Genomic DNA, 24517 nt, shown 5'->3' with positions numbered 1-24517 from the left:
TGCTGGCCACCCCGCCCATTCACCTGAGCGCCAATAGTGACATATCAATAGGCCAGGGCAGCTACGATCAGCCAAGGACGTCTTGAGGGCAGCACAGAGCAATGCTGGACCACCAGCTACTGAGCTGCCCATTTTGTACCACTTCCAGCCGCGTGGAAGCCAGGACTGGTCCCAGGGTGAGTCTTGAAGGACCCTGAAATGTTTGCCTGCCCCAAAGCATTCCTACCACTCCGTAGAGCCCTTCTGTGGCCAAACTGCTTTCAGGCACTCATTGTATTACTTGGGATACGTGACAAAGCCCTGAATTCATCAAATACTTAACTGCAAATCTACTCATGCTTAAAATACACCTATGACGGCTCCTCGCTTCATGTGTGTGAAGTCCTTACTCTTTAGCTTGTAAAGTACACCCATCACCTGCCTGCTCTCCAGTTGCCTCTTTCTACTCTCCTGACCTCAAACCTCTAATACTCCATCCTCACGCAACTACACTCAATACCAAGCACCGTTTATGCCATTCTTGCTTTTCCTCTTCCTCTGCCGGCCGTGCCCTTCCCCACCTTGGAGACTCACAAACATCTCATCTATCAGGATTCCTCCTAGTCACCTGTGTCACTCTCCAGGTGGGAATGACCACTCCCTTTTGGTTACCCTCGTTCCTATACATACTTCTGTTATCCTACCTAGAACATGGCTCACCACTGCGTCCATTGTCCATGTCTGTACGGCCCGCTGGGCTAGATACAGGATGCTACTTGTGGGAGGGTGAGCAGAGATGGAAGAGAGAGGAGGGTGGCTTCAGTTTTGGTCACACTGAGGCTGAGAGGCCCAAGGAATGCCCAGGTGAGTCTTCTCAGTAGACAAAGAGCTATCATTCCTGAGGCTTAGGAGAGAAGTCAAGACAAGAAAAATAAATGTGGTGCTCATCAACAAATAGGTGACACATAGCGGGAGCCATGCGTGCAGACAGAATCTTTCAAGGACGATGTGCACACAGTGAGAAGAGGATCAAGTCCCAGGATATACCACATGTGCAGACAAAATTCCTGAGAAAGAAGCTGGGAGAGAATACCCAGAGATACAGGAAGAATAAAAAAATTATGTTGCAAATTACATTGGGAAGAAGAGAGCTTCAAGATGAGGACAGTGATCTACAGGGTCCAATCCTGGAAAGTGGGCAAGAAAAAGCCTGAGAAAGTGTTCATTTGTGGCCAAATTTCCACAGCCCTCATCAACCTGCAGTTATGAAGGGGATCACGGTAATAGCCTATAGTTTACACTAGTTTGTTGTCAACCTTTTATACAGCAGGACCTCCATTTCCTTTAAAAAAAAAAAAAATCCTCATTTCTTAGTATTTCTGGGAGTGCATAGGGGTATATTGCAAAAACCCAAGAAGAGTCCACACACACCCCTTCTTATGTCCATAGTACTTGAGGACAGGGCCCCCTGACAACTCCATGGCAGCCCCCCGACGCCCAAGATGCCCGAGGCCCGTGTGTTCCATCTCCTGATGTGCCAACGCTACAAACTTTCATGATGCCAGTGCGGCGGAGTATGCTTTGAATTTTTCACTGAGCTGAAGTCACAGCATTTTCTGGGAAATGGAGGTGCAGACACCCCCTCTTTGCCATCTGTTTGTGACCCATCTCACACAGTCCCTCAAGAAAATGCCGTCTTCAGCTGTGTCCTGGGGCCATGTGTCCTAAGGCTTCAGACACTACTGGGGCTGAGCTGTAGGGCAGATGATAGAGTCCCCCTGTACCCCAGCCTCTGCCCCAGCTACCCAACCCCCAGGGGACCCTATGCACACAGATCCTTTGGAAGGTTCACTCCACCAGTTTACCAAAAACTCTACACCCACACTTAGTCTGAGTCAGGACACTTACGTACTATACAAGGAGATTTAGCAATACAGAGGTGACGACTGATGTTGGCCAAAGGAATTTCTGTGGAAACATTGATAAGAAAGTCTGATTCTATTGAAGTGAGGAGTAGGAGGTGAGTCAAGTACAGAAAGCAAACAGAACACCGAGTTTCGTGAAACTTGTCTGTTAAGGAAAGGGCAGAGGCAGGAAAACAGGGCCAAAGGAGAGAGAAGGTCGTGGTGGTTTTTAACAAGGGAAAGATGTGAACAGAGTGACATGCTCAGAGAAGAGAGCCCACAGAGCAGGGGAGGTGAACCCTAGTGTTGTGCAGGGAGTCACGTGGGGTCTCTACTCCTGCTCCCCACATAAGAACGCAGGACATGGTGAGGCCAAAAAGGAACACCCACGGAGCCATAGATAGGGGAGTCATACCGCTATATTCTCGCTGGTGGCTGTGTTGGAGACACAGGAAGCAGGAGCCACAGAATCCACAAGCCACACTCCGCTTTTTTGCCAACCAATCAACCCCACTTGCTAGCTGCAATCTGCACTTGCTAGCTCAGCCACCATCCTCTTGCTAGCCCCCATCTTCTGCTAGCATAGCCACAGCAGTTATATTCGTGGCCAATAGCTCACTGGTTATAGCTGACGGCCAACTAACCACAGCTGATGGCCATCCAATCACAGTTGACGGCCATTTACTACCTGAGCCAGCACCTTTCCATGTGAGGGTGAGAGCCTGGAAACTGCACTCCTGGCTCTGTCCCCACACCTAGACACTGAGAAGAGCAGGGCTGTGAGGGGACAGGCAGGTACAAGGTGTACTGACGAACCTGGGCTGGGTGAGCAGAAGGCGGCAGCCCTGAGGGTCCTGAGGAGACCCTGGGCCTCAGGGAGCGATTGGCTACAGGAGTCTGAGCTAAAGGAAGAAAAAGAAGGACGACACAGAGTGTATTCAGGAGGAAAAGTGAAGCGAAGTGTTGAGAAGTCCCAAGCCCTGAGCAGGACAGGGCCTAAAGTCTCCCAGCCCCGGCACAATCTTTTTGTTGACAGAGATCTCACTTACTAGCTCCCTCTCCGTGACTCAGGATCTGTGTTTCTCATGTTGCCATTTAATATTAGTAATAATTAAAGCAGTTTCTGGGAGTCACTTTTCTTCCCTTGAGAAATCACACTATGCTTGAGGTTCCACCGACATGACAATCAGTGGGGATGTCCAGCTCTGAGCCAGGCCCCATCTCTCTGAAGATACCCTAGTTTCAGTAAAACACTTCCCGGGGAAAAGGATGATTCGAGTTCCATGGGGCTTTTCCTTCATTTATGTATTTACCTTACCTGCACACAGAAGGGGTCAGACCTAGAACAGAACACTTTGCTGCACCTGCTACTAGGAAGCAGGGGCTCCCCAGGGAACAGCATCAGATTTCCTCTGCCCTGTCCAGAGGGGACAACAGCTACTCCACCCCAGCAGCTGCCACCAGCAATGCAAGCTGTCTTGTCAGACTTGACTTTTCAGAGAAGTGCAAGGCCAGATGGCTTTGTGAAATCTCCAGATTTTTAAATGTTGGGAACTAATTCCATGAAAAATAATCACAACAACAAAACCCCTGGACAGCAAAGCAAAAGAGGACCTGGAAGAAACCTCAAGACAGAGATGCCAAGTCAGAATTTCAGTTTCACTTCCTCTAAAGAGATTTCAATGCATTCTGTTTCTTGAATGATTCTGTTGGCGAGCACACTTTTAAAACCACATTTTTACTTTTTTTGTTGTCTGATTAATTTGCATTTTTAAAACCGTGTCTCTGAGAGGGCAAACAAAGACTTTATACTCTAGGAGGTCACAGCCTGCTCAGACCTTTCCCTGGGGCTGGTCAGTGTGCTTTCTGCTTCCCCAGAGGGTGATCTGACCCTGCTTTCTGCCAAAGGACAGGAACCCCTGAAAGGTCTGAGGACAGCAGTGACACCCGGGCCCAGCGACTGATGAGAAATACGAGTATGCATTCCTTGGCATCACTCGCTGGTGAGTTACACCAGGGAGGGACGACTTGAGGGCTGTCCCTTTAACAATGGAGCACGCTACCCGCCTAACTCCTCCTCCAGGGAGGTTCCTTTAAATGAAAGCCAGCCAGCTGGGCCTCCGTTTTACTCCTGAGCAGTACCTGCAATTGAGGATCGCTCCCCAGGAGGCTACAGCCTGTCAGCATGGCTCAGGAGTTCGTGAACGGCAAAATCCATCCTGGGAAAGTGGTGGTGTTCATCAAGCCCACCTGCCCTTATTGCAGACGGACCAAAGAGCTCCTCCTTCAATTTCCTTTCAAACAAGGGACTTTGGAATTTGTCGACATCACAGCCACCGGTAACACAGAGCAGATTCAAGATTATTTGAAGCATCTCACAGGAGCCAGAACAGTGAGTCTGGGGTTTTGTTCTAAAAGGCTGGGGGAAAGACGCCCGGATTCCTTTTTCTTGTCAGGGCTGTGAAAGGGTAGCCTGTGCTTTTCTCTAGGACACCACTAGGGCTCCGTCACTCAAGGCGTGGGGAGGGCTGTGCAGGGTGGGGGAGGGCGCCAGAGAGAAGACAATGCTCCCTCAAATGCGCGGCTGGACTGCGGCCAACGGCCCCTCTTAGAGCCCAGGAGGGGACACAGTGATTGTGCTGGGTGTCAGGGTCCATGGGCCCAGCAGTTGTCTGGAGTCACTGAGGAATCATGTGGAGTCTTTGTTTTAAGCACCATTGTGAAGTGGCAGTTTTCAGCTTGCAGGGCTGGCACTGCAAGGTGGGGTGGAGGGGTCAAGTGTGATCCGTGCCTCTCTGTTGTCCACATGGGAATCATGTGCACACTTTCTTCTGTGTTCCCGTGGCCAGGTGGGATTCGCTGCCCTTCAGTCTTCTCTAGGCTCTATTTAACCTTACCCAATTTGGCTCATTCTTCCTTGTCTAACTTCTCCCACTGGAAAAATCTAACGGCTCATCACCTGCCCCTTGTTCTAAGTTATGGGGTGTTTCCAGGTCTGTCATAGGAGGAAGTCCAAAGGCCAGAGGTCTGGCCCGGCTCTCACAGCGGCTTTGCTGTGGGATCTGGGGCAAGTCAGCATTCTGGGATCCTTAAGGACCTCCCTGGCTGCAAGACTGGACTAGAGCTGACGACCTCCAAGTCCCCTTTGCTATGAATAGACGAAAAGACCATCTAAGAACTGCTGTCCTGGATCTGACGTCTTCCTCTGCCTCAGCGCCCTCAGCTTCTTGTGGGATGCCCAGCCAAGCAGATTGCCTGTATCAATTCTGGCGCTGGCTGGGGTGAATGGTGTCCCAACCAGCTCATCCAAGTTCCCTTTCAGCACACGTTTGAGGACACCGTGTTTGCAGGAGCACATATCCCAGTTCAGTTTTAGTTTGGCTTATAGGGCTTTCTTTGGGTTCTCAGTGTAAAGCACAGGAGGCTGTTTCTCTCTTCCTCTCCAGTGACAAATCAGCGTTCTGGTGCAAAGGGAGGCTAAGCATGTTATACCACTGATGCCAGGGCCCCAGCTCTGGAGGTCTCTGGGAGGACCTGGAGCAGAGAACACCAGCAGCTGTATAGGCTGCCTGGGCCCTGAGAGGGAGAGGGCCATGCTAGCACTGCCATGGCCCCCACCGTGATGAGCCCATCTCTGCCAGCGGTTCCTAAACATTGCTGCATATTAGAATCACCTGAGGGGTTTAAAAAAGAAATATCCCAATGCCCAAGTCATACCCCATACAAATTAAATCACCATGTTGGAGGTGGGAACCCGGCCTCAGTAGTTTTAAAGACCCCCTCGGTAAAAGGGTACAAACTTTCAGTTATGAGTAAATTCTAGGGGTCCAATGTATAGCGTGGTGATTACAGTTAATGATACTGTAACATATACTTCAAGTTTGCAAAGAGAGTAGATCTTCTGTATCCTCACCACGCACAAAGATGATAACGATGTGAGGTGATGGATGTATCAATTTGATTATGGTAATTATTTTACAATGTATACAACCATGACATTTGCATCTTACTATACATAAATTTGTCGATTATGCCTCAGTAAAGCTGGAAAAAAGTAAAGAGTTTATTTCCTATCCAAAACAAATCCCCAAGTAATTCCAATTTGCAAAAGGTTTTGGGAGCCACGCCTGTCAGCTCGGCAGCATCTATTCTTTAGCAGGGAATACAAATCTCTTCACGCATTCATTCAACAAATGTTTTCTTTCATTTCTTTATAAAGTAACAATTTTTCTTCTGGTAGCCTTTAAAGTTTGTTTTCTGAACTTTTAAAAATATTTTTCACAGGTTCTTGAGTCCTAAATGCTCTTCTCCAAGGAGAAGAACAAATCCTTTCAATTTGTGTGCTTCAGGGCCCCCAACAGTGATGGGTTTATATTTGAAGAGATTGAACACTTGAAAGCAGTTGCCATCTGTGGGGACAGAGCCAGGAGTACAGTTTCCAGCCTCTCACCCTCACATGGAAAGGTGCTGGCTCAGGTAGTAAATGGCCATCAACTGTGATTGGATGGCCATCAGCTGTAACCAGTGAGCCATTGACCACTAATATAACTGCTGTGGCTAGGCTAGCAGCAAATGAGGGGCTAGCAAGGAGATGGTGGCTGAGCTAGCAAGAGCAGATTGCAGTTAGCAAGTGGGGTTGGTTGGCAGAGAGAAGTGGACGGCAGGTTGCGGATAGTGTGGCTCCTGTTTCATATGTCTCCAGCCCAGCCGCCAGCCAGAATATGACTCCCCTAGCTATGGCTCCGTGGGTGTTTCTTTTTGGCCTAACCATATCCTGCGTTCTTATGTGGGGAGCGGGACCAGAGACCCTGCATGACACCATCTTATCCTATTATGACCTGTGTCACTGCAAGGAGTCAGCCCAGCAGGATGTGACTGCTTACAGGAAGTCATACCTTCAGTCAGGCCAGGTGCCAGAGAAATCTGTTTTGGTTTTGCTATAGCCACAGCTCCTGGATCAGTGCCTTCATTTATTCCTTGTCTAAAAATGTTCTTTTCTTCAGGTAGATTTGAGTTTCTGACCTCTATCATTTTTCTTCTCTTTGAAGAACTTCTTTGAACTTTTCTTGCCAGGCAGATCTATGGGCAACAGATTCCCTCAATTTTTGTGTGAGAACGACTTTTATTTCTCCTTCATTTTTGAAGGATAATTTTGTGGGCTACAACAAATGTTTTAAAGCACCTACTTCGTACTAGGCACTTGTCTGGACATTGGAAACACCTCCATGAACAAAACAAACAAAAGCCCCTGCCTCTGTGGAACTTACATCCTAGTAAATACAGTACATAAAATAGTATGTTGGAAGGTGGTAAGTGATATATCTATGGAGAAAAACTAAGTAGGAAAGGGAGGTGGGCAGCTGGCAGCAAGGTACACTTTTACATGGAGCCACTGGGCATCACTGACTTGAGTAGGTCTCTAAAGGAGTGAGGCACACAGACATTAGGGGTAAGTGTTTCAGTGGGAGCAGCCGGTACAAAGGTCGGAAGTGTGCCTTATAAGGCGGCCTGTGTGCCTGGAGCATTGTAAGCAAGTAGGACAGTAGGAGGAGATGAGGTCTGGGAGATAATGGGGTACAGGTTGGGAAGGCCTTTCAAGCGGTCACGACAGTGGCTGGGGATGTGAGACGAGCAGAGTGATGTCATCTGCCTTAGGCGTGGAAGGATCACTCTGGCGGCTGTGGGAACAAGACTGCAGGGACACAGGGTGAGGGTTGACACGGAGAGGCATCAGGCTGTAGCTGTAACTCAGAGGAGAAACGATGGTGGTTTGTTCCAGGGACGGAGCCCAGGATGTGGTGAGGAGTGTTGGCAGGTAGCTTTGAGCAGCTGCAGCTGAGTAACCTCAGAGCACAGTGATGCCACCTAGCGGAGGCTGGGAGAAACCGGCTCCAGGAGAGTACGGGCCCCCAAATCACCGAGCTTATTTATGGTGCCAGTTCTCTTTCTGCTTCTTGACAGAAACATCTCTCAGCTTCCTCTGAAAGGGGGAATGGGGCCAGGAGGGGCGGGCACTGAGGGTGCAGTTCCGCTTCCTTCCTCAGCTGAATCAAGTTTCCTGTTTTGTCACCACAGCCCCCCCCCCCCCCCACACACACACACAGACTGTCTGGTGTTGTCTGTAATTCTGCTCCCTTTGGGGTGCCAGGAATTGATGGCTTTCAGGTAGTTTTGCTGCGTCGGAGACTGGAGGGTGTGTGAAAGTGGCCTTTCAGCTCTCAGGCAAGCCAGCTTCTCTGCCAGATGGTGTGAACAGAACTCCGCCTTGGAGACGGCCTGATCGCATGCAAGGCCTGTCTCAGGCATCTTGGGGTGGCTGGAGGGCTGTGGGTTTTCAAAGCCTCAGGTACCCTGGAAAGAATGAACGGCCGCTCACGGTCAACCTGTCGTTTGCAAACGTGATCCCTGGAGAGGCAGTGTCAGTATCCCCTGGGAACTTATCAAACAGGCAGATTCTTGGACCCCCGACCCAGAGCTGCATCAGAAATTGGAGGCGGGGGAGTAGAAATCTGTGTTTTAACAAGCCTTTTGGCAGTCCTGCGGCGCGTTCCACTGTCTTAGGAGAGGACTCCTTGCTTCGCAGGGCCTTCTTTCCAACTGACTTCACTCCCACCCTCGTGGCCAACACACTCCTCACAGGTGCAGACGAGTCAAGCTGTAGGAGCGGTGACCGTTGCTCAATTCCTTTTGAAACGATAGAAGTTCAAGAATGAATACCCCTCTTCCTTATTTAAAGCTTGGGTTATTTTTATTTCATTAGGCCCTGCCTCCTACAGGAGTTCTGCAGTATAATTATGTTACGATGACATGAAGATTCTGTTCTATTTACTGTTACAACGGACCATAGCCAAGTGTTCCTGGGGAGACAGATGCCAAAGGGCCCCAACAATTTGTGGGGGAGCTTTATTTTTCTCTAAAATCATGGCCAGCCCCCAGGGAAAAACTTAGGTTGCTGACCTCAGCTTTCTGCGGCTCTTCTTCCTTCAGCTGGTCAGTCACAGTAAAGCTGCCTTGATGGCACTTTGCATTTGCAGGGTCCCCACACAGGCAGCACCTTCTGAGACCTCAGGAGACACACCCAGGCGTTCTCTCTGGGAGGCAGCTCTGCTCTCCCGCACTAGGGACGCAGGAAATTGTTGTAGAAATGTGGTGGAGGACTCCTTTTGAAGTTTTTGGCCTTAATTTTTAAAGCCCACTTCTACCCACACCCCTTCTTGATAAAAATAATGTTAAGGACATATCTGAAATAATTCATCCCTTGTTCTCACCTCTCTCACTTTTTAAAAAATTCACTGGAATTATTAAGCTTTCTGAGGAAAACCAAAAGCTATGAGAATATTCTAACCGCTTCTCTTTCACTTCTCCCGCCCCTTGCGGTATGCTCCTAGGGTTCAGGAAAGGACCTGCTTGCTTCTGATCACTCAGGTGACCTCTGTTGTGCTTGTTTCTTCACTGCCAGTTAGGCTGTCTGTAACATCCTGGGCCTGGAAGTTGGGCCAGAGTGGGAGAATTCCCTCCTCCTCCAGGATTCCAAAAGCCTATGGATTTCTGGAATGTGCCTGAACCACACAGTGGGCGGGAGCTGAGTGTGACTGGATGGACGCATTCAACAGACATCATGACTGCGTCAGCCTGCTTGCCTTGGGGGACGTTGGGTGACCCACCAGGGCAAGTGTGACGCTAAAGCAGAGGAATGGCCCTGCTCCCAGAGCTGCAGCGCTTAAACATCTGATGATGATGATGGGCCAGGAATTAAAGAAGGAGACTAACATACCACACCACCCCTTCCACAGTTGAGGACAGAGCCTATAATAGCAGGATGGCTGTAAATCTGAAAATCGGGGACAGGGACCTAATGCAAAATTTCTCCAGCTGTATTTAGAAACAAACTCCTGCCTGGTTGCCATGGCGCTCAGGTGTGGTCCCAGCTGAACAGAAACCAGAATTCAATCAGTGTGGTCTAGCTGCAGCCAACCAAAATTCTTTCCCTGAAATGTGTCTCTGCAGAGTGAAAATTTTAAATCACTTTGACAAGTTCGGCCATCTCATGCACAGCACACTCAATTAAAAAAAAAATCTTGGCCTGAAAACATTCTCTAATGGATAATTTTATGCTTAGAATACAGTTCTGACCTGCAATATACACGAGGAGATTGTACAGTGATTTGAAAAGCTTTGGATCATGGGAAATACTTTGAGGAAGGATAAAATGTCATTCTCCCGAACCTAATAATTAAATTCCTTAAATGTCCTGGTTTGTTTGCTTTTTTTCCTAGGTACCTCGGGTCTTTATCGGTAAAGAGTGTATAGGCGGATGCACGGATCTAGAAAAGATGCATCAGAGTGGGGAACTGCTGAAGAGGCTAGAGCAGATTGGAGCTCTACAGTAATGATAGGTGAGTGACAGGTGGGGTGGTGGGCCAGGAACACTGGGAGATGGTGGCATGCTACTGACATGTTTTCTTACACTCTAGGAAGGCACCCTGGCTAGGGAAAGAATGATTTGGCATGATGTGAGGAACTATAATGTCATTTATGAATTTCCCATTTTACAAAGGGATTAACTGTGTCAACAGGAGAAAGCTTTCACTAAACTTTCATTTAACACATATTTATTGAACATTTACTATGTGCCAGACACTACTAGGCCCTGGGAATATTGTGATGAACAGAGACTATAACATGGAGCTTATATTCTACAGAGGTAGACATACCAAAAATAAGTAAATAATTCCTGAAACAAATGAAGAGAATAATGTGATGGAACATGGCAGAGGGTGGGCAGCAAATTTAGCTAATACCGTGTTTCCCCGAAAATAAGACCTAACTGGAAAATAAGCCCTAGCATGACTTGTCAGGATGACATCCCCTGAACATAAGCCCTAATGTGTCTTTTGGAACAAAAATTAATATAAAACCCGATTTTATTTTCGGGGAAACACAGTATGGTAAAGGAAGGCCTTTCTCAGAAGGGATGGCTGAGCTGAGACCTGGAGACAGCCAGGTAAAGATGAAGCAGAAGTGTTTCAGACAGAGGGAATAGCATGTGCAAAGGCCCGGAGGTGACAAGTATAGAATACCCAAGGATTAGAAAGCAAGCAAGAACAGACTGAGTGAAGTACAATAACAAGGAAGAAATGTGGGCAGGGGCCGGAGCTCACAGCTCATGGTAAGCAATTGGATTATACAGGCAATGTGAAATCAAGGTAATTTTGCTTTACCTGTGTTCACACTGCAAATCAATTTAATCTAATGGGCTTCCCAAACAACAAAACAAAGTTTTCTAAAGGCAATCCTTGGCTGAATGGAGAACCTTAGGGTGATGAACTCTTTAGAAAGGAACCAGGATACTTTTGGGGTCTGATGGACTCCCCTGTCCCCCAGGTCTTGTTAGTGCTAGCTAGCTTCTAACTAGGCCAATTCTACTGACTCATACACAGAGAGACTCAGTGTTTCTTTTTTAGTCAAAGGAGACATTTGTGGTTCTTCAAACAAAATGTTCCTTGAGGGGTATTTCTGGCCCACTAATTAATAAGTTACCCTTGAGCAATGAGTACATATAATTTATGGTGGTTACTCAGAATAGCAACAGAAGTAAAAAAAAAAAAAAAAAAAGAAAGAAAGAAAAAAGAAACATACTGAAAAAATACAACTGAATCCCTTGAAATAAAAGTCAATATTATAAACCTTCTAAGCGCAATTCTACAACATTATCACGGCAGGTGAACACTACATCTGTTTGTGTTAGCTTTCTCATCCCCATGCACTAAGGCACCCAAAACCCAATTAATTGTGGTGCCAAATGTTTTCTATGCTAGAACACTTCTTAGCAGTTTAGGTTTAGATTAAGAATGGGAGAAAACTAATGACTTCCCTGGAAAGATGGGAAATATAATTTCCCCAATGACCTCTATGTTAGGGAGGGCACTAGAGTCCCCCATATTCACAAGGCCTCTTTATTTGCATTGTCCTTCAGCATTATATGCTCTGTGTATTTTGCTGGTAACTGCATCTCAAGGCCATCTGTAACTAATCGTGCTTAAATAACAAGATTCAGTGTTCTGGTGATGAAAGGGAATTGAGGGGGAATTCACCTTTCCAAGAAAATCCAATTCTTTGTATTTTTTCCTAGCAGAGCGGACCCCAGGCTGATATCAGCTGGATGTCGTTACAAATGATGGCAGCATTTCTTGGTGGATGGATCTCGGGCTACCTTTACCCAGCTACAGCAACTGAAAATTCTTAAATATGTAAACCAAAAAAAGGGGAGGGGAGAGATTTTTGGCAAAAACAGACTTTCCTTGTCTTGACTCAGTATTAAATGGACCCACTTGCCCCAAACCACAAGTCTGAGAAGGTTGATGGACGTCTTGGGTTTCTTCTGGATTGGCCTTTGCGTTCCAAAAGACCATGACCAGTTATGGCTCAGGATTCACTCACTGACCCAAAAAGTTCTTTCTCTTTAGCACATGGTTCCTACTCTTCTTCTTGTGCTAGGACTCCTCTAAGACAGGGTTTCTCAACCAAGTTTATCCCAGACCCCCTACAGATGAATCTATAGTTGGTTTTCTTCTACTGCCTGAAAATGACTCTGTTTAACTTTACAGAGTTTGTTTTATGAAATCAGTAGGTATTTTGAATGTGCTTTTACAAACTACATCTGTCTCCCTAGTCACCATCCCCTACCATCCTATCTGGAGGTGAGAATCACTGCTCTGAACCAGTGTTTTTAACCTTGACAACTCCCAGATCTCACAGGAATGGTTGTACACTTCTGTGAAGAGTGTGAGGACCCAATGTGAGAAACGCCACATGCAAAGTTAAGCACAGTGGGTCTTCACTTGGTGCTACAGGGACCAGAGGTACAAGCACAGATGCTGTGACCATGTGGCGACACTCTGTGATGTACGATGACCATCCAGGTTCTCCTGATCAAGGGTGCATTCATTTGTTTAGATTATGAACAAGAGTAAACCATAAAATTTAAAACATTTTTATAGAAAACTTGCAACCCCCCCCCAAGAATATGTCTGTGAAAGTACCCAAATTTGAGAAACACTGTCCTAAATTACTTTCTCTCCTCTCCCCCCCCCCACTCTATGAAAACTGAAGGAATCCGTCATTGTGAAGTTTGTTCTAGAATTGCAAGATAAAGTTCATTTCCTTTTGCCATCTCTGATGTGAAAGGTTAATGTCTTTTCTAATGAAGAAGTAGTCATAGATGACACAGTGATATTTGTCCAATTCTTTTCTATGTTCTCGAGACCTTAAGGAATGCTATTACTGTGAGATACATCGATGTGAAGCTTTATTCATGTTTGACCCTGTCACTGTAAATAAAGGCACGTGTTATTATCCTTCACCGAGTACAAATGATTGATGTGATTTTTAAATTTCATACTGAAATGACAAATCATTTGAATATGTCAACACTAGCCTACTGAATGTTTGGGTTTCATTAATAGTCTTATTCCTCTCATATTCCATCTTTCCATTTCTTACCTAATACCCTTGTACGTTTGTCTTCGTCTCCCTTCCCTTCAAGCAGATCGCTGTTGACTGCGCCTGTGCACCGGTTACGGTTACGGTTACACACCGGTTACAGTTACGCACCGGTTACGGTTCTGCACCGCGCAGCACCAGGAAGCCACCTTCCGGAGGCTGTGCGCTGTGCACCCTGCAGTCCCTGACCCACACCAGACCACCAGCCCCTGCTTCCTTCACACGCTTGTACCCTTCCTGCTCCCTGTTTCTTCTCCTTTGTTCTACTTTCAAAGTCCTCCTTCAAGGCCTGGTTTACGGACTATCTCCCCTATACCTACCCTCTCTCCTCACTGCTTCTGTAAGAAAGCCGTGGCTCCCTCTTCTGTAATCCTAAAGCACTCTGCATTGGGGTACTTGCCCACTCTCCTCGGGTTGTAACAATCACCTGTACTGGTCTCTTGCCGGATTCAGAAATACTGTATTCAAAGCCAAGCGCCTTAACTTAAACAGCTTTGTATGCCCAGTTCCTAGCACCTTAGGTCTATTTTATCCAAGCAATACATGCATGTGGTTTAAAATGTCACGCAAAACTAACTCTTTCCTCCGCCACACCTCCCAAACTGCAAAATGTATTAGGCCTATATAAGAGTGTACAGCAGGCATAGATCTATTTAAATGAACACCCTTGTGGGTATCTGCCTCCTTGGTTAAGAAACACAGCAACTACATCACAGAGTGTTTCTAAGGCACTGGGAAAGGACCTTGGAGGCCACGCGGTCCTTCCAGTGCATCCCCTTCCTCCTTCCACAGAGGAACTCTAGCTCATATCTGTGGTAATCATTCGGATGCTTCTTGTTGCAGTTTTACTCTCTATAATACCCCTAAGCAACACATTTTGGTTTTGAAAAGCAATAGGAAACACCAACCTAGCTGAGCACCAACCAAGAAAGGGCAGTATTATCACAACCAGATGAACAATCCCAGGAGAAGATAAACTGAACAGAGAGGCTCAGCTTCCCTGGAGTTTACGAGAGGGGTGGTCCTGAGTGAGTCCTTGGAAACACGGAGCCCCGGTGGTCCAGGAGGCTATTGTGTGAACAGGTAATGGGCAACCCCCAGAAATATGGTCAACAGAAGTGGGCTGCTCTGCATTTTCTGCTTCCGTGGTCCACTTTCAGCTTTCAGGAATATGTCAAAGCATACACCACCCTCATCTAAGCCAAGTGTGTGGTGTGGAGAACACAAATGTCATCTGCACGAGGCATCAGGATCTGCATCAGGATCATTTAGGCTTTCTATCCTCAGGTTAAAAAAAAAAAAAGATACAACAGGAGAGCCCTCAACATGGAGGATTACACTGCTCCAATCTGGACTGGGTGCCCTCTACATTGGGGCACAGCTCTCTTCCTGGGATCTCCCTTCACTCATCCCGGGGATTCCATTTTCCTCTCTTCTCTCCTGGGTTGGACCTCCTGTTTCCCATACTATATACACACATATGTCTATATATACAGAGGATGCCAAAAAAATGTATATACATTTTAAGAAAGGAAAAAAACTTAAAATTACGCTGATGGCAACCACTTTGAGCACCTCTTCTAATGGCAGAAGTCAAATGTGACTTGTATTCATCTTTTGTTATTGGTTTGTATTGAGTATTACAATCTTTATACAATTTTTCCCTAAAATACACTTTTTTTGGCACTCTCTGTGTATACTATTATCTATATCTATACATATATATCTATCTACTGCTACAATAACGACATAAAATTATAAACTGTACTAGAAGCTTATTTCTCTCTCTCATAACCGTCCAGAGGCAGGCAGGTGGCTTTGCTCCATGAAGTCACGTCAACCCAGAAGCTGTATGTACCACTTCTGCTCACATCCCATTGGCTGCACTTAGCTGCAAGGGAGGCTATGCAGTGGTGTCCCTCTTGCTGGCTAACACGAAGGGATGTTTATACCAAAAGAAATTAGGGGGAAATTTGCAAGCTGCGTCTTTCTCTTTTTTAGTCTTCTTTTTCATTTCAGAGAACCATGTATCCTCCATAGGTTTTAAGAGAGATGGGAAATAAACTTTTTGAAACTTTGCTAGTCTGAAAATATTGTTATTCTACCCTCATATTTGATGAAGGTAGTTCGTCTGGTTATAGCGCCTAGTTGGAAGTCATTTTCCTCCAGAAGTTAGAAGACACTGCTCATGGTCTTTTGCTTTCAGAGTTGTTTAAGTCTGAAGCCATTCTGATTCTTGATCCTTTGTGGATAACCTGCTTGGTTATCTTGTTTGTTTTATACTCTGGAAGCTTACAAAATGTTCCCTTTGGGCCCTTTGCTCTGAAATATCACAGTGATGTGCCTTGGTGAGGATGTATTTTCATAAATTTATGGGGGTTACTTGAAGGTTGAGGGCCCACTAGGAATTTTATTGGATTATTTTATGGCTACTTTCCTTCCCTCCATTGTCTGTGTTCTCTTTCTGGAACTCCTAATAATCAGACATTGTCCTTTAATTTTTTTTGCATTTCCTTTCCTATTTTCTATCGCTTTTTTTCCTGAAGGATTTACTCGTCTTTACCTTATTTTTTTCTATTGAGTTTTTAATTTCTGGTATCATGTTTTTAATTTCTGAGAACTGTTCAGTATTACCTGAATGTTCCTTTTTATAGAATTGTTTGTTTCATAAATGCAGTACCTTATCTCTTTGAGGTTATTGCGATTTTTTTGTTTCCAACTGTGATTTTTTTCTTATTTCTAAGAGTTCTCTTGCTCTTGGTTGTTTCCTTTCTTTCCTTGTTCTTGTTTTATGGATGCATTTTTTTTTTTTAATCTCTCAAAGGATATTAACTATAGTTGGGGCTTTTTGAAAAGCTGTATTGATTCCTGTATTCTCTCTGTTCCCTCTGAGTCCGTTTTCTGTTTCTGCTTTATATTTGAAGGCCTTCCAATGTTCTGCACGGAGCACTTGAGATCTAGTTGTCTGTAAATATTGAAGAATGACGCAACAAAAATTGATTGGAAAGATGTATGTGCATAGACTGGGCTTGTCAACTGGGGGGCTTCACCATAGAGTGTTTGTTCAAATGTCACCTTCTAAGCAAGGCTTTCCATATCGCCCTACTTAAAAATTTCACTGGCATTCCCTATACCTCTTCCTTGTTTTATTTTTCTCTACAGCATTTATCACCTAATATGTTGTATACTTTATTTATTTTGTTTACTGTCTATCTTCACCACTAAAATGTAAGCCTCTTGAGGCCAGGAACTTGTATCTGTGTATTTACTGCTGTATCTATAGCATTGAGAAGACTACCTGCATATAGTAGGCACTTGATAAATGTTTGTTATGTGTATGAATGAATGAATGAATGAATGAATGAATGAATGAACGAACAAACAAACGATCAGTTGCAGATCCCCCAAGTGTTAGTTCCCGGACCATTTTTTTTTGGTTTTTTGAGCCATTCACTTTCTCCAGTCCCACAGCTGGGTTGGGGGATTGGGCCTTGCCTCCATTTCTAGCTGCCAAATAAGGGAAAGGGATTTGGCAGCTTCCCTGGTCAGTGTGCAGACTCTCCTGAAATCTCCTGTTTTCTGCTGGCTCCTGGTGGAGTAATTCTGTATGAAATGCAGGGATAGAAAAGACTATCATCCCAAGAACACCGAGAGGTTGGCACAAGAGGTTGGCTGAGAAAAGAAACAAGAATAACCAGGCAAACATTCGTAACCAAAGCTCTACGCCTGTTTACTTTAAGAAGCAAGTGATTCAATCTCCTGTGTATGTCTCATTTTAATAACTGCCTTCAGTCTGCTGCTTCCAGCCTGGCCCCTAGAGAGGGACAATGGCAATCATTCCTCCCAATTCAAGGGTGTCCAAAGATGGCTCCGAAGGGGAAACAACCGCCACGGGTGATAAACGGGCTTGGGTGGCGCAGACCACACTATTCATATCCCCAGTGAGTATTATTAGGCCATTATCTTGACATTTGGGTGTAAGACAAAGCTATGTTCCCTAATTCACTGCACCATAACAATTGTTAGCAGGTCCTGGGAAATATTTTAAAGAACTAGGCTCCTGAGATAGTTTAAGTAAAATTCCTTTCTTATAATATTACTAGTGATCTTTTCTTATTAAATACATTGAATTGAAGGGGCCAAATTTAATCTTACTAATTAGTGGAAGAGAATTCTGGCTTGGTCCCTTTAAGCACCAGTGATATTTAAACATGGATCTGAATTTATGCACAGATTTGTATTTCCCATCCTAGGTGACTTTTCTGGTGAGCTGTGAAGAGCTGAAGAAAGGAGACAAGAAGAGGTATTAGGAGAGCCAATGAAAGCCAAAAACTTTGTATAACCTTTCTGGGTTGCATCTAATATCCCTGGGGCTTTCTTCCCAGTGGCTCTTCCTGACCCGTGGGGGTTCTCCCTCCCAGCCAGCAGGGCTACAGCCTCTGGGCAGCACCTGCAGTTCAGTTTCCTCAGGAGAGAGCAGAGCAACTGCCTTCTCCCCTTTCTTGTGTGCCTTGTGAAATTTGGAATACTTTGTACATAAAATTATAAGTTATTTTTAAAGTGGGGATTTTGCACCTTTCTTATTAATCTTTTAAGTCACCCTGAGGATGGGTATGCATAGATGTTCTTTAACACAATCTGTCCTGGGTACTAACTAGAAGTGTCAAAGAGGAACCAGAGGATCCACTCTGGGAATGGAGGACCAACAACTCCTGGGAAGGCCAAATTCGAGAACTCAGCTGGAAGCTGTGCCCACAAAGTTGTACCCCAACATCTAGAACACAAGAAATGAGAGACAGCAATGACACAAGGGGCAAGAGGGAGAAATCAGGATTATTTTGTTATTTTAAGGTATTTATACTACCTGTGAACCAGTATAGTGTTATTTGAAAGTGGACTTGGAGTAGGTATAAATGTACATTGCAAACTCTAGGACAACCACTAAAAAAAAGTTTTAAAAAATTGATACATTATGAAAGAAGGAAAAAAATGGAATTATATAAAATGCTCAATTAAAACCACAAAAGGCAAAAAAAGAGTGAAAGACAAACACAGGAATAATGAACAAGGGCAACAAATAGAAAGCAGTAACAAATATGGTAGATATTAACCCAAATATATCAATAATCACTTGGACTATCAATGGTCTAAATACACCAAGTAAAAGAAAGAAATTGTCAGAGTAGGTCAAAAAACAAGACTCAACTATATGTTGTATACAAGAAAGTCACTTTAATGTAATGACATATAAAGATTAAAAGTAAATTGGATGGGGAAAGATACACTATGCTAACATTAATCAAAAGAAAGCAAGAGTAGCTACATTAATTTTAGGCAGAGCAGACTTCAAATCAAGTAAAAGTACCAAGGATAAAGAGAGGTGTTACATAAAAATAAAAGATACAGTATGAGGGATATAAATGATAAACGTCTAAGTATTACTTTGTCTTGTGCACCTGAAACTAATAAAAATAAACAAATAAATAAAAAATAATACTAAAAAAAATAAAAGATAAATTCTCCAAGAAGATATAACAATACTTAACATGTATGTGCCTAACAATAGAGCATCAAAATACATCAAGTGAAAACTGATAGAACTGCAAGGAACAATAGATGAATTCACTACTATAGTTAGAGACTGCAACAACCCTCTATCAGAAATGAACAGATCAAGTAGGCAATCAGTAAGATAGGATACAGTAGAACTCAACAACACCATCAACCAACTGGATATGATCGACATCTATAGACTACATCCAGCAACAGCAGAATAAACATTCTTCTGAAGCTCACATGGAACATCCACCAGGATAAACCACATTCTGGGCCATAACAAATTTAAAAGACTAGAAATCACACAATGCTCTCAGACCATAGTGGAATTAAGCTGGAAATCAGTAACAGAAAGATAACTGGAAAATCCTAAAACACACAAGGATTAAACAACACACTTCCAAATAACACATGACATGAGTCAAATAAGAAATCTCAAAAGAAATTTGAAATGTTTTTGATCTAAATGAAAATGAAACGACAACTTATCAAAATTTGAGGGATGTAGCAAAAGCAGTGTTTAGAAGGAAATTTTTATCATTGAATGCATATATTTAAAAAAATATCTAAAACCAGTTATCCAAGGTTCTATTTAGGAAATTATGAAAAGAAGAACAAATGAAACCCAAATAAAGCAGAAAAAAAGAAATAAAAAGTAAAGCAGCATTCAATGAAGTTGGAAACAGGAAACCAATAGAGAAATCAATAAAAGCTGGTTATTTGAAAAGATTGGTAAAATCAATGTCAGGCTAACGAAGAAAAAAAGAGGAAGGATACAAATTACTAATACCAGAAATAAAAGAAGATACATCACTACAGATCCCATGGACATTAAAAGGATAATAAAGGAACACGGAACTCTGTGACCACAAATTTGATAACCTAGATGAGCTGGACCAATTTCTTAAAAGATACAATTTGCCAAAATTCACACAAGAAGAAGCAGATAATCTTAATAGACCTATAGATCTATTAAAGAAATTGAGTCAATTAATAACCTTCCAAAACAGAAAACATCATGCACAGATGGATTCACTACGTAGCGAATTCTGGCAAACATTTAAGAAATTATACCAATTCTCTACTATCTTTTTCAGAGAATAGAAGCAGAGAGACTACTTCCTAACTCATTCCTTCCTCCCTTCCTTCATTTCTCTTTTTTCCTTTCTCTCTTTTCCATCCTTTCTTTTTCTATAACTTTAGGCATATTTTATAGCTCATGTGACTCACCCATTTCAGTTGTACAATTCAATGAGAGAACATTTACCTAAGCTACACAGCTGCTATAGGAACTGGCCCTAAAAACCTAAAATCGCTGCTCCAAGGGTAGATTTCTATGGTTTTGAAGCAACATGGATTGAATTCAAATTCTGGTCAGGCTATTTCCCAGCTGTGTACCTGTGGCTAAGCAAATTTCTTCAGTTTGCGTTTTTACTATGAGAATTAAAATTAATGAAATTAATCAAATTAAAATTAATTAAAATGAAAGAGAATTAAGAGAGAAACCTTACTCTCTTGCTGTTGGGGTTGAACGGGCCCTGCATCCAGCTACTTTTCTGACTACTTTATACCAGGATATGCTGGTTGTTTTCCAGTCATTAGCCTTGGGTTACTTACTTCAAATATTAACCACAGGGGTGGTGTGTTAACCAGTCATAACATTTGAAAACTCATGATCAAATAAGACCTTGGAATAGTTTCCTGAGGAGTGGAGGGAAGGGGATGGCGGTAGAGGAGGGGTGATAACCTTAATGACTCCTTGACCTTGGAGTCAGCCTTTTAAGGAAGCTCAGAGTGTGTCTCCCAGGGACATATCCAGTTTTGTCTGCCCACAAAGCCAGCAGTGTTGCATACCTTTAAAGGAGCTTCAATTCCAACCTTAGCTGGATTTTACATTTTTCTTAGAATGCTTATGGAGGCTGTTTGCCAGTTGGTAGGGCATGTGGGCTTTGGAATCAGGTCCAGGTTCCTCCCAGCTGTGCCATTTATTAACTACATGGCCTTAGGCTGTTCCTCACTGTGTTCATTTTAGAACGGAGAGCCTGACAGCACCTGGCTCGTGGGATTGCTGGGACAATGTGATACCAGTCACACTACTTACAGCTTGCTGACTCTGTGCAAGACACTGGTTTCAGCACATTATGTGTATGGCCTCATTGACTCCTCCCAATGAAACTATGAGGTTGCTATGAGGCCTCTCTCTGGCCTTTGTTTGCTTTTATAAAGAAGCAAACAAAGGCCAGAGAGAGGCCATTTTACCCATCCGAGGGCATGTACGTAGTAAAAGGCAGAGCTGGGATCTGAATCACTTCACCTGGGCAGCCTGGCTTCCTCATCCCATACTTAATCACCCCAGGAGACTCCTTCCCTGTGCTACACTATCTCTTCTAAAGGCAATAACACATGCAAAATGCCTGGCACTTAGTAAGTGTAATAAACGGTAACATTGAAATAGTAATGCTTCAATTTCCCCAGCCCCAATCAGTCTATGAAGTTGATACAAACAGTAATAACAGAAAGTTCACTCAATTACAACTCTGCCTGCAGGACTCCGGTCCCTAAGTTTCTCGAACTTGTTCCTGGGTGTCGAAGAACATGGCTCTCCTGTCCTTCCACACTTGCCCCTCCCTGAAGGGCCTGGCCTTGAAGTCCCCTGAGGGTGAGGCCTCACCAGCTTCTGCTGTGAGTGTTCTCCATGCCCCTCCACAGGGCCAAACCATCTGGTCAAGTTCCCTGGTTCCTAAGCAGAAATGGGCACGTGGGCCATAGCAACCAACAATGTCAACTTGGAGTCCAGGAACTCTGATGGGTACCCCACCACCTGCGTCCTGTTACATACAACAGACATAATAGTTTCTTAAGCAACTACGATGTTTTGGAAATGGTGCTAAAAGACATATAAAAAATAAGATACAAGTAATCAGTATGTTCAGATTGGTGCCCTATAGCCGCTTAGGAACCCCTGTTGCCTACTAATACTAAGGCCCCATACAAGATCAGCCTTTCTTACCATGTGCATTAAAATTAGTGAGGGTTATAAAATAGGAAGTTTTGTTGTTGATGGTGGTTGTGGTGGTCGTGGTGGTGGTTGCGTCGCTTAAGAAAACACCCCAGGCAATTCTTGACTATTTACTTTATATAAATGAGCATTTTTCCCATTTGAATTCTTGCCAAGGAAGTATCTTAACTTTTGCTTTGAATCTAGTCAAGGAAAGCATTTGAACCTCTGGGGGGCATTGCAGCATTGTAATCTGCCTTCCTAACCATTACCAGGGGTTCTCAGGAATTTAGGTATGTCCTAATTGACTCTGAGGCCATTTATTCCTCAGAGGAAGTCACCGCAAATTTAGAAAACCACCCTTACTTTTCTTCCAACCAAGGGACATAAGACCCAAGAATAATGATGTTCAGTCACCTAGGTGACCATGGTGAGAGAATTAGGTAAGAAATTACCAGGAAAATCAAATTTATGGTGCACATAAATTTCATGAAAACTGAAACTGAGGGAATTGTAATTATTTTTCTACAGCCTTAAACTTACTAAAAGTGAAGGCAGAAGCAAGCTACTTTCAATCAGGTGGAGGAAGAGAAAAGCACTCAGAATTTGGAAGCAGGCCTGTGTGAGGGGGGACAGTGGCTACTCAGTAACTCCTGCTACCTGTGATAAGCATTCCTAGGGTTTCACAAAACTGGTTTCACCAAACTTTGTCCTACAGGCCCTTTGGCTTAAAAACATTATTTATTTATGATTGTGCTCCAATATTGCTTCCAATTCTTACAGGGAACCTGAATCATTTTTAAAAAATCAGAAAACAAAATGGTAGAGAATTTTCAGGGGGGAAGCAAGTATATTCTGAGATGTAGCAACATCTTGTCATTGTAAACAAGATAGGCACTAAGTCATAGATGAGCGACTAAGCTCAGCCTTTAAGATCAATTTAAGGTTTGGGTTAGTTTGTTTTTGAGTTAAAGAGTTCTCCTGAGGATCCTTCCAGTCCAAGTTTCCAACAAAGGAGAGGGGCTGAGATCCCACCTCCTTCCCAATTAATTTTTAAAAATAAGTAATATATCATGTCCACCAAATTGCATGCTATTTTCTTTAATGGGAGTAAATAAGAAAGCTCTTTGCTCTGAACATGTAAGAGAATGTCAGACACTCTCATACTAATGCTGATCATTAGCTCATTGCTGAACATTAGTCGATAACAGTAGATCAGAACTAAGATTTTGAGAACATAGCCAGCTACATGCCAGGAAAATCATTTGCATGAAGTTAAAAGACCATTTGCATACAAACACTACCTTAACACCAGTAGCCAGTTCCCTTCGTTACGTCCAATAAGAACTCTTCTGTGTCCCCCCAACTCATCTTGCTGCCCAACTTCCAACAGACTCCCAGGCAGAGGTGTCCCCAAGGATCATTTTGCACATGATCTGCATCTCCTCAATGGTCCACCACGTATCACTTTTCCACCCGTACGTTCATCAACTTCCCAGACAGCCACCCTAGTCACCAAGTCCCAAATGCCAATAGACCGAGGCAACTCCTGACACAGGGCAAACTGAGCTTCAGGTGTGAGCACACTTATTTGCATTTGAAAGTTTTGATCATTGTTCCAGCAGAGGCAATCTGGCCTTTTCAGTGCCATTTATTTTATACACAGTCTATGTCTGTCCTTGTGTTTGGTGGAAAAGTTGGGGATGGGGTCACAAAGATAAATCAAAACATGGCCCCTGCCCTCAAGTTATAGCCAAGTAGAAACCACCAACACATAAATACTTAAAATGCAGTAAATGCCATAACAAAGGTATAGAATAAAAAGCTTAGAAAGACACATGCAGAAGCAATTAATTCTTCCTGGGAGAGTCATGGAGAGCAAAAGAGACACATGGTTTAAGGTGGGCTTTACAAGATATGCAGGAGTTTGCAAAGTAGATAGGGAATGGGAACCCAAGCCAAGTATGAGGTATGTCAAGTACATAGGCAATCTGGGTAGACAGTATTGTGTGTCAAGGTACAAAAGACAGAATATGGTAATGAAAGGCAGTGAGGACTGTGGAGGTTCTTCTATAGGCAATACAGGTCTCCTAGAAGGGTGTGTTCCCAGATCAGATTTGTATCAGAAACACAATTCCCATGGAACTGTGGGGGCTTTCATGGGGTTAGTAGCCTTTACTGACAATTTGGGAACCTTTTGGGGGAAGGGTTGTATTATACGAGGTGTGACCAAACAATACAGTGAATGTTTAAATAAAAAAATTTATTACAGTAAAAGACAAACTACCAATAATCCCCCTCACTTCGAACACATTTATCCCATCATTCTTGCCACTTTCTGAAGCAATTCTGGAAGTCCTCTTTAGTGAGTGTCTTTAGTTGCACTGTCATGGCTGCCTTGATGCCCTGAATCCATTCAAAACATTTACCTTTCATGGTCATTTTGACTTTGGGGAAGAGCCAGAAGTCGCACACAGTGCCAGATCCAGTGAATAATGTGGAGGAGGACACATCGTACTATTTTTATTTGACAGAAATTGCCATATACCAGAAACGATGTGTGACACAGTGTTGTCAT

At 43.8% G+C, this 24517-nt stretch overlaps 2 protein-coding genes across 3 annotated transcripts in view; one reads left to right on the top strand and one right to left on the bottom strand.

Annotated features, from left to right (window-relative positions):
* The window catches only part of RHOBTB3 (Rho related BTB domain containing 3), a 77489-nt gene that overhangs the window by 1126 nt on the left and 51846 nt on the right, over positions 1 to 24517 (bottom strand). The gene's annotated exons all lie outside the window — the stretch shown is intronic.
* Positions 3810 to 13245, top strand: GLRX (glutaredoxin). 2 transcript variants are annotated; one of them, XM_074328704.2, is made up of 3 exons: positions 3810 to 4275; positions 10160 to 10279; positions 12016 to 13245. In XM_074328704.2, the coding sequence occupies exons 1-2, from the start codon at positions 4069 to 4071 to the stop codon at positions 10271 to 10273; spliced, it is 321 nt and encodes a 106-aa protein (XP_074184805.1). In that variant the 5' UTR covers positions 3810 to 4068; the 3' UTR covers positions 10274 to 10279; positions 12016 to 13245. The 2 variants fall into 2 exon arrangements, with proteins under 2 accessions (XP_074184805.1, XP_019583463.2); XM_019727904.3 differs by having other exon boundaries at positions 3962 to 4275; positions 12019 to 13245.

This window comes from Rhinolophus sinicus, chromosome 3, assembly GCF_057876585.1.
Source record: "Rhinolophus sinicus isolate RSI-liver-muscle chromosome 3, RSI-T2T, whole genome shotgun sequence".
Taxonomy (NCBI): Eukaryota; Metazoa; Chordata; class Mammalia; order Chiroptera; family Rhinolophidae; genus Rhinolophus; species Rhinolophus sinicus.
This window is presented reverse-complemented; position numbering and strand designations above follow the sequence as displayed.

What these genes read in the sequence shown, in the direction of transcription:
- GLRX (XM_074328704.2), top strand. Translation starts at nt 4,069, where the DNA reads ATGGCTCAGGAGTTCGTGAACGGCAAAATCCATCCTGGGAAAGTGGTG. An exon ending in ATCTCACAGGAGCCAGAACA is followed by an intron (nt 4,276 to 10,159) that starts GTGAGTCTGGGG and finishes TTTTTTTCCTAG; the next exon opens with GTACCTCGGGTCTTTATCGG.